This window comes from Mauremys reevesii, linkage group 12, assembly GCF_016161935.1.
Source record: "Mauremys reevesii isolate NIE-2019 linkage group 12, ASM1616193v1, whole genome shotgun sequence".
Taxonomy (NCBI): domain Eukaryota; kingdom Metazoa; phylum Chordata; order Testudines; family Geoemydidae; genus Mauremys; species Mauremys reevesii.
The window spans coordinates 42,170,512-42,186,573 of NC_052634.1; the positions used below are offsets into that span (position 1 = coordinate 42,170,512).

Genomic DNA, 16,062 nt, shown 5'->3' on the forward strand with positions numbered 1-16,062 from the left:
CCCTGTGGCTTTGCTTCAGCAAGTCTCCTTCTCCAGGTCTCTCTTTGAGGACTGGGGGAGTATTGGGGTTCACGGACGTGAGTGCCAGGAGGAACCTCTTTTGAGTTTTCTCCTTCCCTTTTAGTGATTTTACTAGAAAACAGACGTCCCTGTTTAGAAGGTAAGAGCCTCCTCGAGGGAAGGGTTGTCATGGGGGTGTCACAGTTCGGATGCCGGTGCCCCCCCCATGTAAGGAAGGTCCCGCCACCCTGCTCTGTGTTCGCAGAGTGGGAGAGAGCAACATCCATGGCAGTGATTTGCTCCTGGCTACCGGAGCAGAGCAGCAGGCTCAGCTGTCAGAACTTCCCAGAGCGATGAAAGGGGAGGGGCCCATGGCTCTGTAGCAGGAATGCAGGGCAGGCGAGTTCACAGAGGGCATTGTGGGATACTGGAGGAGGCCAGTTATGGTGATATAATGAACGGCAGCATCTACACTGACACTCTGCCACTTTAAGTTTGCTGGAAAAAGCGCTAGGCTTCTCATCAAAGTGTTTTTATTTTGTCACCAAAACAGGGCAGTTTTGTTGCCAGACATGGCATTGCAGTGTGTGCGCCAGCCACAAGCTGCTGACCGAGGGAGCATCATGTGTTTTTCACACACCTGAGCAATATAATTCTGCTGAAATAACTTTGTAGTGCAGACCTGGCCAAAGATTCACACACAGAGACACAACTTGCAAGGAAAATGTCACCTGCTCCTCTGCTTTTCCAAACACAAGCAAAGCTTGTTAGGCCTAGATGGAGATGCAGGGAGTCAGGTGTGAGCAGACACTCTACCTTAGTCACAGGCAGGCACCCTGGTTTAGCTGGTTAAAATACCTGTTTTGTAAACAGGAGATCCTGGGTTCAACTCCCAGTGGTGCCTTGTTGAGATGCTTTTAGAACACCTGCTATTGGCTACTGTCAGAAGATAAAATACAGAGCTAGATGGACCTTTGGTCTAGCCCAGTGTGGTTTTTCTTATGGTTTAAATTACACTCACTGGCACTGATAATAGAGTTACTGAAAGTTTGGGAGTTAAGAGCTGATAGGTCAGTGGTCCAAGCCCCTCGTGGATGACCCCCTCCCTCTGGGACAGGGGCAGGTCTGGGCTCTTGCACCAAATGCTCATTGTGGCTGCCAGAATTTGTGGGCAGCTCATTTAGTTTACAGCCAGGGTTAAGTCCTTGATTCACACATCAAGGATAACAACCCTTTATTTCTCCTGCCCCAATAACAAGGAGACTGGGAATCCAACACCAGCCAAAAGTGATCATTTCGGCAAGCAACCCAACCTATTTCCAACATACTGTAAAATCCACATGCAGCCTCATACACAAAACCTTGCAAGAAAATCTTCCTGAGGGGGTCTGAAGCACCTGCTGCTGGAGGGAAGGTGGGAGCTGTGGGTTGGGATTGAGGAGCAGCATGAGGAGAAGGGACCTGTGAGTTGGGATTGAGGGGCACTGGGAATAGGAGGGGCCTGTGGGTTGGGATTGAGGGGCACTGGGAATAGGAGGGGGCTGTGGGTTGGGATTGAGGGGCACTGGGAATAGGAGGGGGCTGTGGGTTGGGACAGAGGAGAAGGGTGAAGAGGAGCAGGCTCTGGTTGGGAGTGAGGAGCAATGAGCATAGGAGGGACTGAGGGTTGGGTCTGAGGGGCACTGGGAGTACAGAGGACATGGGTTTGGGCTGAAGAGCATCCTCATTTGAGGATCCAGCAGGACAGGGAAAGGCGCAGGTGATTCTAATTCCTTAGGGATATTCTGTGTGTTTGTGTGTGCAGGGGAGGAACATGCTCTATGCCCAGAGGACTTTATTCCTCCAGCCTGCAAGGACAGAGGGGATGTCAAGGAGTTGCTCCTTCAATCCCCCCCCCCCAAGGCCCTTCTTAGGAAAGGCAAAATCCTGAAGAGAAAGAGTAACACCAAAGAAGACTCCAGAAAGTCAGATTTTTACAATCACAGCGAGTAGTTTATCACCTGACCAGGGACTTGAACCCTGGACCCTCAGATTAAAAGTGTGATACTCTGCCAACTGAGCTAGCCAGGCTCACACAGGAAAAGTGCCACTTGGTGCAGAGGTGAAGCTAGTCAAGAAAAAGCGAGACGGACACAATAGGGGAAACCTGCTGCTCTCTCTCTCTTCCCAGCCCTGGCCTGGCCTGGTATTAGTGCTGGTTAAAAAGATGGGAAAATATCAGCATCTACCAGCCTTTCATAGCTGTACAAGACTCAGGCACAATACAGAGGTGCCCATCTGCAAGTGCCGAATGGTTGGATTGGCTAATGCAGCCTGTAGACGTCCAGGGCACACTGGGATATAGAGCCAAGTGTCCATCACCATCATCATTTTGAAGGGATAATGATAATGATGGGAAGGTTCACAACTGACTCAGTAATTGCATACAAAGGTGCACGTCTGGCAGTTACATTGGGAAATTCTGGCTCCTTCTCAGGCTCAGGTTGGCCACCCCCGTCTAGATGTAGAAGTTACAACATTTAAACTTGAAAGAGGGGCCAATTTCCCCATCATTTCACACCTTTACATCCAAACACGATGACTTTCTGAATGAACCCTCCTCGTCCAGACCAGCAGCAGGCTGAGCAGGCCAACGGCATAAGATCAACATTTTAATTTAATTTTAAATGAAGCTTCTTAAACATTTTGAAAACCTTGTTTATTTTATAATACACTAGTTTAGTTATATAATATATAGACTTGTAGAGAGACCTTCTAAAAAACATTAAAATGTATTACCGGCACCCGAAACCTTAAATTAGAGTGAATAAATGAAGACTTGGCACACCGCTTCTGAAAGGTTGCCAACCCCTGGGCTGGAGGAACCTAGAGAGTACATTTCTAATCTACATTTCTATTTGTTTGGTTTTGTAGGTTAAATTAATGCAGCCTCTGGTCCACTCTCTCGCAAGGGTGTAATGTTGCTGTGCACAATGAGAAATCTTGGGAAAGATTGAAATGAAATGGAAGCAGCATATGGTGGCAGAACCTAAGGAATTAAAAGCCCATTGATTCTTATGTGTGTGCACTGCCTCTGAACCAGACATGTAATTTTTCTCGTTTTGTGGCAGCAGCCAGTAAAATATTTAAATATCTATCAGGGATGGTCTAGACAGTATTTGGTCCTGCCATGAGGGCAGGGGACTGGACTCGATGACCTCTCGAGGTCCCTTCCCGTCCTAGAGTCTATGAATCTATGAAACTCTGGCTTTTCCTGAATGCTGTAGACTGTGAGTTCCTGGGAAAGGGCAGGGGGAGAGGGAGCATGAGGAGAAAGGCAGAGACACTGGAGAAGAATAATGGGAGGAGAAGAGACAGAGAACACAGAGAGACAATCAATGATTGAAGATGTCCCAACTAGATCTTGCTCCTCACAGATGTTCAGAAAGCTGGGTAGTTGTAGGTTTCAAATATTAAAGGGATCTCCACATACCTGATCTCTCTCTCCTGGCTCCCATTTTAGTATTTTTATTTTGAAATGTTTGGCTTACCCTGATCTTCTCTTTCCCTAACTGTACTGCAAGTTGGATGGGATTTTTTGTTGTTTTTATGCTTCCCTTTTGTTCATATCAATATAATTGTAACAGCAAAGGAATCTGTAGGAGCAAAAACTGACTCAAAACTTTATTTCCCCATCATGCAGGAACAGGGTACAAACAGCTCACGCAGCTGGAATCATCACATGGAAGCCAGGGGATGGGAGATGCAGGTTTCCAAGTGTTCTGTCTTCTCAGATGACACATTCCAGCCCCTTGTAGTCCTCCCTCCTGTGACACCTGCTGGGCTTTGACACATTTATTGTCTCATTCTATTGATAATGTGATTGTAACACAACGTGACTGAAATTAAACCACTTCCAGACAAGGAACCAACAAAAGAGAAAAGTCATTATTACACTGGCTGGGAATTAAAGCCAGGTCAACTGTTTGGAAGGCAGCTATGCTCCCCCCTATACCACCAACACAGCTGGCAGGAGCAGCTTTCTTGCAGGCTACGTGTGCTGGCAAAGGGGGTTACACGTGACCATGGAGCTAGTAAGCAGGGTGGATGGGCTGGAAGCCGCCTGACAGCTGGGAGCAGAGTTAGGGGGCAAAGATGAAAACAGATCTCATTGGGAGCTGGCCCCACACCCAACCTGCCTCTAGGAGAGGGGAACTGAAGCTCAACTTCAATCATAGAAAACTCTTCCCTAAGAAGGAAGGGGACGGCTTGTTTTAAAGACAAGGTTTGTGGGTTTTGCCCACTACATACAGAGGGGCTGGATAGTGCTGAGTCCAGACAAGACTCTGGTAGGATAAGGAAGAAATTCAGGCTGCCAGTGAGCTGAAGGAGGGAGATGATATTTTGACAGTGATGGACACCTCATCTTAAAGGCCTTTGTCTGCCTCCATCTAGTGACTGTTTGGCACAGGAATGCAGCCCCCACTCCTGGGTGTCTCCTGTGGAAATAATGTTTCTGTGCAAAACACAAAAGCTTTTAACAGAAAGGAGGGAAAGGAAATGGCCATGCAGTGCGACAGGAATGTAAGGAATGAAACAGCAGATACTTCTCCTAGGTGCATTGACTTTGAACCTTGTTGTTTGCCGTGTTGTTATATCCCTGTTGTTCCTGGACATGAGAGGTGGGGCAGGGAGGTGGGGCTCACATATCGTCTTTCAAAGGACCAAGGAAGGGAGGTTATTTACTCCTTCTCATAACACAAGAACTAGGAGGAGTCACCAAATGAAATGAATAGGCTACAGGTTTGAAACGAAGTATTTCTTCGCACAACGCACAGTTAACCTGGGGAACCCTTTACCAGAAGATCTTGTGAAAGCCAAGACTAGAACAGAGTTCAAAAAAGAACTAGAGAAGTGCACAGAGGATAGGTTCCTCGATGGCTATTAGCCAGGATGGGCAGGGATGGTGTCCCTCGCCATTGCTTTCCAGAAGCTGGGAATGAGCAACAGGAGAACCACAGAGCAATGACAAAGCCAGGCTGTCATGGACGAGTAGTTAAGGGGATGCACTAAAAATCCAGTGGAGTCATCCCCCTCCTCTCCACCCCCAAGCAGCTTTGAATCTTGATGACTCTGAAATTCCACTGCCTCAGCATCCTCAACCCCCACTGGAGGCCAGTGTAGAGTCTTTAGATCCCTGTTCATATTTCATACTCCAGCTGATGCACCATTCCTGCCCAGCAACTCACCGTCTGCCCCAGGAGAACCAGCTGGTGGGCTGCACCCACAGGCAGACAACTTATACTGCTCCCCTCAGAGCAGCAGCCGCAGCAGTTGGCAGCTAATCCCCACCTAAGGCTTTGGGGAAGGAGATGGGGATCACGTGTTATTTCTTTCGTACATCGAGTCTCACTGTGTTTGAACATATTTCTCTCTAACTCTGATATAAATTTAGAGCCCTCCCCCATTTCGGCTTTGTAAGAGCCTCATTTCTGTACATAAAACATAAGAACAACCATACTGAGTCAGACCAATGGTCCATCCTGCCAAGTGTCCTATCTCCCAAGAGTGGTCAAAGCCAGATGCTTTAGCGGGAATTAACAGAACACGTAATCATGAAGTGATCCATCCCATTGCCCATTCCTGGCGTCTTTACAGATGTGAACACAAAGAGACACTTGCAGCTACTTAGAATCAGAGAAGATTAGGGTTGAAAGAAACCTCAGGAGGTATCTAGTCCAACCCCCTACTCAAAGCAGGACCAATCCCCAACTAAATCATCCCAGTCAGGGCTCTGTCAAGCCGGGCCTTACAAACCTCTAAGGATGGAGATTGTACCACCTCCCTAGGGAACCCATTCCAATACTTCACCACCCTCCTAGTGAAACAGTTTTTCCTAATATCCAACCTAGACCTCCCCCACTACAACTTGAGACCATTGCTCCTTGTTCTGTCATCTGCCACCACTGAGAACAGCCGAGCTCCATCCTCTTTGGACCCCGCTTCAGGTAGTTGAAGGTTGCTCTCAAATCCCCACCTCACTCTTCTCTTCTGCAGACTAAATAACTCCAGTTCCCTCACCCTCTCTTCATAAATCATATGCCTAGATCTCCTAATAATTTTTGTTGTCTTCCGCTGAACACTCTCCAATTTGTCCACATCCTTTCTGTAGCGTGCGCGGGGGGGGGGGGGGGACTGGATGCAGTACTCCAGATGTGGCCACATCAGTGCCAAATAGAAGGGAATAATCACTTCCTTTGATCTGCTGGCAACATTCCTACTAATGCTGCCCAATATGCTGTTAACCTTCCTGGCAACAAGGGCACATTATTGACTCATATCCAGCTTCTTGTCCACTGTAATCCCCAGCTCCTTTTCTGCAGAACTGCCACTTAGCCAGTCTGTCCCCAGCCTGTAGCGGTGCATGGGACTCTTCCATCCTAGAGAGTAGGAATCTCCACTTGTCCTTGTGGAGAACAAGAAACCTCATCAGATTTCTTTTGGCCCAATTCGCCAATGTGTCTAGGTCACTCTGGACCCAAACCCTACCCTCCAGCGCTTGGATTCTTTATGTGCTTTCACAGAGCGAAGAGCACATGTTCCATGATTTCATAGGGCAGAGTTTTATGCTATAGGGAGCTTTCCCTGTGTGGATCAACATAGACGCACATTGTGACCCTTCTCAGGGTGCTGAGGGCCGTGAGTCTCCTTGTGGCCACCTGCCACAAAGAATAGGGACTTTTGCATTTGGCAGCTGGATGTCAGTGACCAAACTCACCAGCCTGTTAGGCAGTCAAGCACCCTCCTCTGAGCGACAGCAACCTTAACAGTTGACAATAAAGACACCTTAACCCCTCAGTTCCTTCAATGTGTCCCCCTCTGGGGTCCAGCTCCAATCACCAGATACTCAGGGTATGTCTATCCTATCTGCTGAATTAGCGGGCAGCGATCGATCCAGCGGGGGGGTTGATCTATCGCGTCTAGTGTAGATGCAATAAAATCGATCCTCAAGTACTCTTCTGTCGACCACTGTACTCCAGCTCGGTGAGAGGCACAGGCGGAGTCTACAGGGGAGCTGCAGCAGTTGACTCACCGCGATGAAGACACCATGGTAAGTCGATCTAAGTACATCGACTTCAGCTACATTATTCATGTAGCTGAAGTTGCGTAACTTAGATTGATTCCCTCTCCTAGAGTAGACCAGGGCTCAGAAAAATCCCAGATCCTCTCTGCCCGAAGCAATGGTACATCCCAGGTTACCAGTTTTACTGTAGCCCACTGCTACTGGATCACACATAGCACTTGAGCACAGTTATTGAACAAAGGGAAATTTCTTTAACAAGGGACAGAGATTTAAACAAACAAATGTGAATGATGGAAACCAACTGTTACCAACAAAAAATCACAAAATGCAACCTACACTTTTGAATAGTTACCTTTCCTACCTAAGTAGATTGAAGTGTGAGGTGACAGTCTATTGCAGTGACTGCTAGTCCCTAGGAGCCAGAGCCCTGCCTTTCTTGAAGCACCACTGATCATTAGTGATCTCCTTGGTGAATGGACCTAGAGTGTTTCTCTCCACCCTGTTATAAAATGAATCAGTCTTTTGTGTATATTCACAGAAAGGACCATTTCCTCATTGTCATATTGTCGTTTACACTTCCACAGGGTTTCGATGTCTATAATTTGTCTTTGATAGTTTTCCATTGGCTTTTCTGGGCTGGTGCAAAGGTTGACAATGCAACAACACATCACATAACTGGCTAGCAAGGGACGGGTGACAATTCCTCCCACTTGAATGGGCCATTCCCAACAAGACCTTTGATTGGGGTGACTCACTTTCATGACAATACCATATGGGCATAATTTTCCATATACTTACATGACTCCTTCAATAGGACTCATACACACCTCTTGCAGTGATCAGGAGTAACAATAATTTACAAGCTTTCAGTAGAGATCTCACTGCTATGCTTCCTGGATAAATATCATAAAAATCAGTGCATTAGGTGTGATGAGTTTGTCAGGTCTGAGGCAGGAGTTTCTTGTGAATTACTTTGACCTCTCTGCCAATTGGCACCAAAGAGCATTTATCACACATGCACTGAGCTACACAGTCACACTCTGATAGAACAGAAAGGCCAACACAAAAAATAGAGAAAGGAACAATCAAATACTAAAATGACAATGGTTGGAACTCAACATTTCTCTCAGTCTTTGGACTGATGGGTACTAAGAGCTTTTCCCTCAGTTGAACCAGGTGATCGGACAGCTGGCTCAGCCCTCCATACTAGCAGATTTCTCACATATAGGGAGATGGGTCAAAACTGGAATTGATGTCATGACTCGCTTCCCAGAGGGGATCAATCTGTCTAAGGCTATGTTTACCCTTCAAACACTGGAAATATTCTTCTGACAACGTAACACTGTCTACACTGGGGCTTTGGTCACATTAACTACTTTTCTCAGTGGAGTGGATTTTTCACACCCCTGAGAGATGTGGCCATGTCAACACAGCTTTTCAGTGTAGACCAGCCTCTAGATGGCTTTTAGATATGAAAGGCAATGGACTTCAGCCTTTTCCTTGGTATTGATGGTTGACAACTGCAGCTTTCCTACCTGCTGGACACATCCTATGACAGATGTCAGGCCTTTCCTTTGCAAATTAGAGAAGTGGGGAAGTCAGTGACACTTACAGTGTAAGTGGGTAAAAACTTAAGGAGACAAGTTGTCTGAGTAGTTTTCCTTTTAATAGAAATTGACTTTGAAGCTAAGCAAAATATGCTCTATCTGAAATACAAAAAAATAAAACCTATACAGACCCAATATCCTCTTATACACTCTTTCTAACACCTATTCTCCCATCCCAACCTTTGGAGTGAGGTTTTCTACCAGGTTTACACTACAGGGGGTAAATTAAATCAAATTAACTTTTGAAGATTAACCATCATTTCCTGTACAACTAAAAAAAGAAAAAAAAACACAAGACAACTTTCAGTTTTCCAAAATAATTCAGATCATCAAATAACTTGTCTCTTACTCTAACCAATAACATCACCTATGATTTCATTTTCACTAGTAACACTAATATATTCAAAGATCACAAATTCTGGTCACATATGTTAGTTTTCTTTTAATCCCCATTGCCAACAACTGAACCTTGGCTCAAGTTGTGGTTTGTCCCAACACTTCTGTGAGTTCATATATCTCTGGTTCCTCTGCCAGGCGTGTTGGTGGAAGGGGTCTCCTATGTGGGAATGTTAGCATCATGAGGAAAAATACCTCTCTTTTCACACTTTAAATCTTTCAAAGTAGTAGGAAGTAGGGGAGAAGTGATACAAATGCAGACAACACAGGAGAAAACTGTCCGGGCTACACTAAAGACATTTATCGGTATAATTATTGCTCAGGGGTGTGAAAAATCGATATAGCTGAGCAACATAGTTACACATCTCTAATCTCCTATGTAAATAGCGCTACATCAGCAGGAGAGCTTCTCCTGCCAACATAGCCATCTGAGACAATATTGATTTAAACAATCGAACTACACTGTGATCATATGCACTTCCTTCAGTTAGTCGGGGGTCTGCTGTTGTTCACAATTTCCAAGTGGAGATTTTAGATCACTGCTGTGTCTTTGTTAGCATGGCCAGTAAATTGGAGAGTTCTCTTTTACTGACAGAACTGAACTTGAACTTTCTCCATATCATCATGGAAGGATGGGGAAAAAGCAAAGCTGAAGTGAGAAATGATGACTTTAGCAAATGGTCATTTGTCTTAAACTCTCCAATAAATCTGAGCTGAACTAATATCTAATTGTGTGACCACACAGCCATCAAGAAAGATAGAAACCCAGATCACAGAGAGATAAAATACATGACAATGAACGTGTAAACTGAAATTCCAGAGCAGATTACATCTAATTATTTAGAATCAGGACAAGAGATTCTCCCATCACATTCTCCTCTGAACCATTCAAACATATTTCAGTGAGTAACTGTCTCAATAGTCAGTTATGTTATTTACAACATGTTTAGTATCCTAGCATTGCCATAATGGGGGAAAAAACAGCCACCTTGCCAGAATTGGCTTTACCAATAGATGGAACCTGGGATTTAAACTCGAAATGATCACACTGCGATTAGGATCCATTTGAATTCCCCTTCCTGGTCTTTGATACTTTTCTCACCAGTCATAGCAACTCTGGCATAGGATTAAATAAGTCAAAGCATCATCTCCAAGCACAGACAACTGAGAACTCTTCATCACATGACACTTTGAGAAGTGGAGGGGTAGAATGTGATGACGATAAACTCTGCCTGGTTCAGACAAAAGGTAACAGTTCTGCCATGATGGGGAAGGAGGGAATCTCTGAGTCACCCCATCTCCTTCCAAGTATCAGAGGAGTAGCTCTGTTAGGGTACATCTATACTTACCAGCCGGGTCGACGGGTAGCATTCGACTTCTTGGAGTTCGAACTATCGCATCTAATCTAGATGCGATAGTTCGAACTCCGAACGCGCTCCCGTCGACTCCGGAACTCCACCACCGCAAACGGTGGTGGCGGAGTCGATGGGGGAGCCGCGGACTTTGATCCCGCGGCGTCTGGACAGGTAAGAAGTTCCCCCCCCCCCACAAGTGTAGAGCGGGCCTTAGTCTGGATCTGCAAAATGTGACAAAGAGTCCTGTGGCACCTTGTAGACTAACAGACATATGGGTGCATGAGCTTTCGTGGGTGAATCCCCACTTTGTCAGATGCATGTAGTGGAAATTTCCAGAGGCGGGTGTAAATATGCAGGCAAGAATCAGTCTAGAGATAACAAGGTTAGTTAAATCAGGGAGGATGGGCCCCTCTTCTAGCAGTTGAGGTGTGAACACAAAGGGAGGAGAAACTGGTTCTGTAGTTGGCTAGCCAGGGACAGTCTTTGTTTAGTCCTGAGCTGATGGTGTTAAATTTGCAGATGAACTGAAGCTCAGCAGTTTCTCTTTGAAGTCTGGCCCTGAAGTATTTTTGCTGCAGGATGGCACTTTTAAATCTGCTATTGTGTGTCCAGGGAGGTTGAAGTGTTCTCCTACAGGTTTTTGTACATTGCTTATGCTCCAGTACGTATTTTAGTCTATAAGGTGCCACAGGACTCTGTCGCTTTTTACATCTCCTTCCAGTATCACAGAGGCTGAAATGACAATTTTTTCCTGCCCCTGCTCTTCATTTAAATGTAATATGAAAAGTTCCCATGATAACTGCTCTTCAGCACAACACGAGAACAACTGGCAATGATACAATCTGTAACACTGGTGACTCTAACAATAACTTTGCAATAGGAGGAATGGTATAAATGTGACGCTCCCTGGTTCCTGATAGGAAGGGCACACTAGAATTACTTATGGGAGAATGGAGTTGATAGAAAGGATAAATGAGTCCACCTCAAAGAGGTCAAACTGCAAAATGCAAAAATAGGCCACTCACTCATCTGGACAAGCTGAGGGATATCGGTGCTTCAAACGGCTTGTAAAAGTGGGAATCAGGAAAGTATTAAAGTAGTGATAGCCCTAGAGGTTTTTATGGTGTTGATCCCCCTTGCAGATTCTCTGATGGCTCACATGGGCTCAGTGGCAAGACAAGGTTTTCCCACACTCACTGCTTCCATTGGGTCGCATACCTGTGTGGATTCTCTGATGGCAATTAAGCTGCTGGCGGTGAATGAAGTTTTTTCCACAATCACTGCATACATAGGACCTCTCTCCTGTGTGGATTCTGAGATGGGTAAGAAGGTGTGATCTGTGATTGAAGGTTTTCCCACACTCACTGCATACATAGGGCCTCTCTCCTGTGTGGATTCTCTGATGCCCAGTAAGGTTTGAGCTGCGAGTGAAGCTTTTCCCACACTCACTGCATTCATAGGGCTTCTCCCCTGTGTGGAGTCTCTTATGAACAACAAGATGTGATCTGTAAGTGAATGTTTTCCCACACTCCCTGCATTCAAAGGGCCTCTCCCCTGTGTGGATTCTCTGATGTTGAGAAAGGACTGAGCTGATAGAGAAGCTTTTTCCACACTCACTGCATTCATAGGGCCTGTTCCCTGTGTGGATTCTCTGATGTTTAGAAAGGTCTGAGCTGGTAAAGCTTTTCCCACACTCACTGCATTCATAGGGCCTGTTCCCTGTGTGGATTCTCTGATGTTGAGAAAGGACTGAGCTGCTAGTGAAGGTTTTCCCACACTCACTGCATTCATAGGGTCTCTTCCCTGTATGGATTATCTGATGTTTAGAAAGGTCTGAGCTGGTAAAGCTTTTCCCACACTCACAGCATTCATAGGGCCTCTCCCCTGTGTGGATTCTCTGATGTTTAGAAAGGCCTGAGCTGCTAGTGAAGCTTTTCCCACACTCACTGCATTCATAGGGCCTCTCCCCTGTGTGGAGTCTCTTATGAACAACAAGATTTGATCTGTAAGTGAAGGTTTTTCCACACTCAGTGCATGTATTTTTCCTCTTTCCGCTCAGGATTTCCTGCTGGGTTGTGGTTTCCTTGACGCTCTTCTGAGTTCCCCGACAGGAAATAAATTTACTCACTTTCTCCTCTGGCTGGTTTCCTTGCTCTCTTTCTGGTCTGTGCTGAATCTCACCGGATTTTCCCTGCTTATGACTCCTGGACACATTCCTTTTCGATCTTTGCGATAATTCTCTGTGTTTAGCCACTTGCTCAACGTTTTCCTGCTGAGAATTCTGCTCCTCTTTCTCACATACCATTGCGTCACCTGCTGTGATAAGAGACAGAAACCTCAAACAGGGATGGAAAGGGGAAGGCCAAACCAATACAAGTGCTTGAGAGAGGTCAAATAAAAACAAGAACTGAACTCCCCCAAACTCTTCCCTAAATAGGAGAGAGGAGGGGATCAATTTGGCCCTCACATCCCATCCAAATTCACAGGGGGAAGGGAGGAAGGTACTGCCTGGTGTCTGCTAGGGTCTATAGGAAGCCATGAGCTATATTTACCTTGAGGATACGACCCCTGCTAGGGACAATAATGAGCTGAGAAACCTTCCAAGGGCTTTGTAGGGCATCCCAGATGTTTCCTTCAGGCACTTACAGATTCTGAGTTGGTTTAATCTTTCCTCACCTGTGCAGGGAACTCTCAGGATCTCTCTTTCCTCTGAACCCTGGAGGTCTGGGACCCATGGCTCTTCCCCTTGTTCCAGCTGGGAGATTATATGAGGTTTGGAAACTGGAAACCCTGCTCAGATGAAAGAAAACAAAGGAGTTCAGCTGATTTCATATGACTGTGTCATAAAAAACACTATTAATTTAACTTCAGTGCTTACTGTGACCCAGTGTGCCTGGGGCAGTCCACACTGAAAATGGCAAGATCAGGGCAGGCTGAAAAAGGGAGAGCAGATGCTCCCAAAACTGGTGGTTAACACAGAAGTTAAATTCACCGATCAGTCACCAACTGTGCTTCTGATCCCCCACACTGGTTATCGAGAAACTGAAAAAAGACATCACACGGCCCCCTTTACTGCATTCCAGTTCTCTGACTCCTAATCAGCATCTAGGTCCGGCACAGTGAGAAGTTATTTAAAAACTCTGCTCACATAAACAAAATGTTCTTCTGACCCCAGAGTCAGCCACATTACCAGGTCTGTATAGGTTTGGATCTTACCCAGAATACTATGATGCCAGCCAATCCTTAGCATCTAAACTAAAGGTTTATAAGCAAGAAAGCATCTAAACTAAAGGTTTATTATAAAAGAAGGAAAGAAAAAGGAAGTTGTTAAAATGGGAAAACAATGAGATACATTCAGAAATCTATATATCTGGTTCTTAGCAGTATTGGTGAGTTTCTGGCTTGAAAGGCTCTTTGGTAATGATTTTTTGCCCCAGATCCCTAAGTGGCCCCCTCAAGGATTGAACTCACAATACTGGGTTTAGCAGGTCAATGCTCAAACCACTGAGCTATCCCTCCCCCCACATCATTCAGTCCTTTGTTCCAGGCTTCAGTTTGTAGAGAAGTTGCTCCAGAGGTAGGAAGAGGGACTAAAGACAAAATGGAGATGATGCAGCTGCCCTTTATATTCCTTTTGCCAAGTGGCTTCTACTTCCTGTGTCCCAAACAAGCTTCACAGCACATGGCATGGAAAAGCCTTGGAGGTCTCAGTACACAGGCATATCCCTGCATGTCTTGCTGACTCAATAGGTGTCTCCCCTTGATCCTTTCAATGGGTTCATTGTACAGCTGACGACTCCGGATGGGCCATTGAACAGGCTGGGCAGCGCTGATGCCAATATGTTTGGGGGTGTCACTCAGAAACACTACACAAGTCTGGAATACAGATATACCCTACATATCTATAACTCACAATACAAAGATAGAAATAAGATTATCAAACTTGGAAAATCATAACATTTTCATTGACACCTTACATGGCATATCTAGCACGATTCATTGCAATTTCATCATATTGGTATTTATAATAAAATAATAATAATAATAATATAAAGTGTCTCTCAATTCCATACAGTGTCACTTAATAAACCAGTGAATTCCCAGGACCGGTTCCCCAGGTGTTTGAAGATGCCGAACACCTTGCTTGTGAGGGACTGAAATACCCACATATATGTTGGGAACACACAGACAGACACTGTGCAAGTCTGTGCCCCTATGTTCACTCTTCTAGAAAATTATGATCAATTTTGTTCATAGTATGTGTCAGGGCTGAATCTCCACTCTGTCACTCCGAGTGCAGAAAGTGGGGGCCCGCCAGGATTCTAAAAATTATTTTGTGCAACTCTAGGCTTGTATTAAACCCCCAAAGTTACAGCTTTTCTCTGACCTTGGCTTGGTAAATGCTGCCACCACCCAAATGCAAAAAAACCCCAAATCCTTGGACCCAGGAAGGAGCACTTGAGAATTCTTCCCTCTAGGGTACCCTCAAGCCCTTTCACCTCCCCTCCGGGAAAGAGCTGAGAAAGAAAACAAAGGATATTAGCTACCAGCTAATCAAACAACATGCACAAACCTCTTAGGACACCAAAAATCCAACCCTGTTCTTAAAAGAGGTAAATTTTATTAAAATTGAAAAGGAAAACAGTACATCTGGAACTTAGGCTTTTGCTAGATCTTAAAAGAAACAATTGTTGTAAGCACCCAAAATAGCTTTCTTGGGGGTTCAGCTTAAAGCTTAGAAGCAAACAAAAGCATCTGGGATAGCACAGAGGAGCTCCAAAAGCCAAAATAAAAAATATAAACCTGATTGTGTTTGTCTAAACTTCCCTGTCCAAATCATTTCTTCTAGGGATGGAAGATGAATTTTCAAACCTGCTTCAAGCCACACACAGCATTGCTACTCCGTGTCGCCTTCTCCAGAGAACAACAGACAAAGGGAAAGTTACTGTCCCATTTTAAAAAGTTCTAGTCTTTCCATTGGCTCTTTTGGTCAGGTGCCCACTCCTTTTCTTTTACCTATGGCCTTGTTAACCCTTTACAGGTAAAGCAAGCAGAGAAGTCACACCAACAAGGATTTTACAGCAATGTGGCTGGCTGGGTGTTTATAAAAGGGAGATCCCTCTTCTCCCCTTCATTTATCACTGTATGGCTTGTGAGGTAACATTTGAAAAGACATAATCTACTGAATATCCTCCTTAAAACGTGTAGCAACACTGTATGTAAAGTTATGAGATTTTACAGTATGATATTACTGAAAAAGTTGCAACCCTAACCCCAAGTTCCTCAGAGACAGCAAGGCAAACAGCTGGTCAAATAGCCATTCTCCAGGAGAGGGAAGGTGTGAAGAAGACATTTACATTCCATCACAGGGACCACTTGAAGCTCATATCTACGAGAGCCTGTCACCATGACTCAGCTGAGAACTAGATTTGTTTCTAGTACAAAGGACTGAATTATAAAGAGAGGTGAGGAAAATGCATGAGACTCTCTCTCTCTCTCCCCCCTTTCCCTCTGCTCATGACAACTCCTGAAGAACTGAATGTGGGCAGCAGGGGCAGGTTAGAAGGATTCCCGGCTGAAAGGAAAACCAGCCTGTCTCAGCAGATGGTGAGAGAAACATTTGTTTTAAATCATTTTAGCT

At 45.2% G+C, this 16,062-nt stretch overlaps 1 protein-coding gene and 1 non-coding gene across 2 annotated transcripts; one reads left to right on the forward strand and one right to left on the reverse strand.

Moving 5' to 3' along the window:
- Positions 1 to 830: 830 nt before the first annotated feature.
- TRNAT-UGU lies at positions 831 to 904 on the forward strand. The gene has a single exon. It is a non-coding gene; the product is annotated as a tRNA-Thr (tRNA).
- Positions 905 to 11,371: 10,467 nt separating this feature from the next.
- Positions 11,372 to 12,252, reverse strand: LOC120375432 (zinc finger protein 154-like; the record flags this gene model as incomplete). Its single annotated transcript, XM_039496066.1, has 1 exon — positions 11,372 to 12,252. A coding segment is annotated over one exon (666 nt), but the record flags the coding sequence as incomplete, so codon positions are not given.
- Positions 12,253 to 16,062: the final 3,810 nt, after the last annotated feature.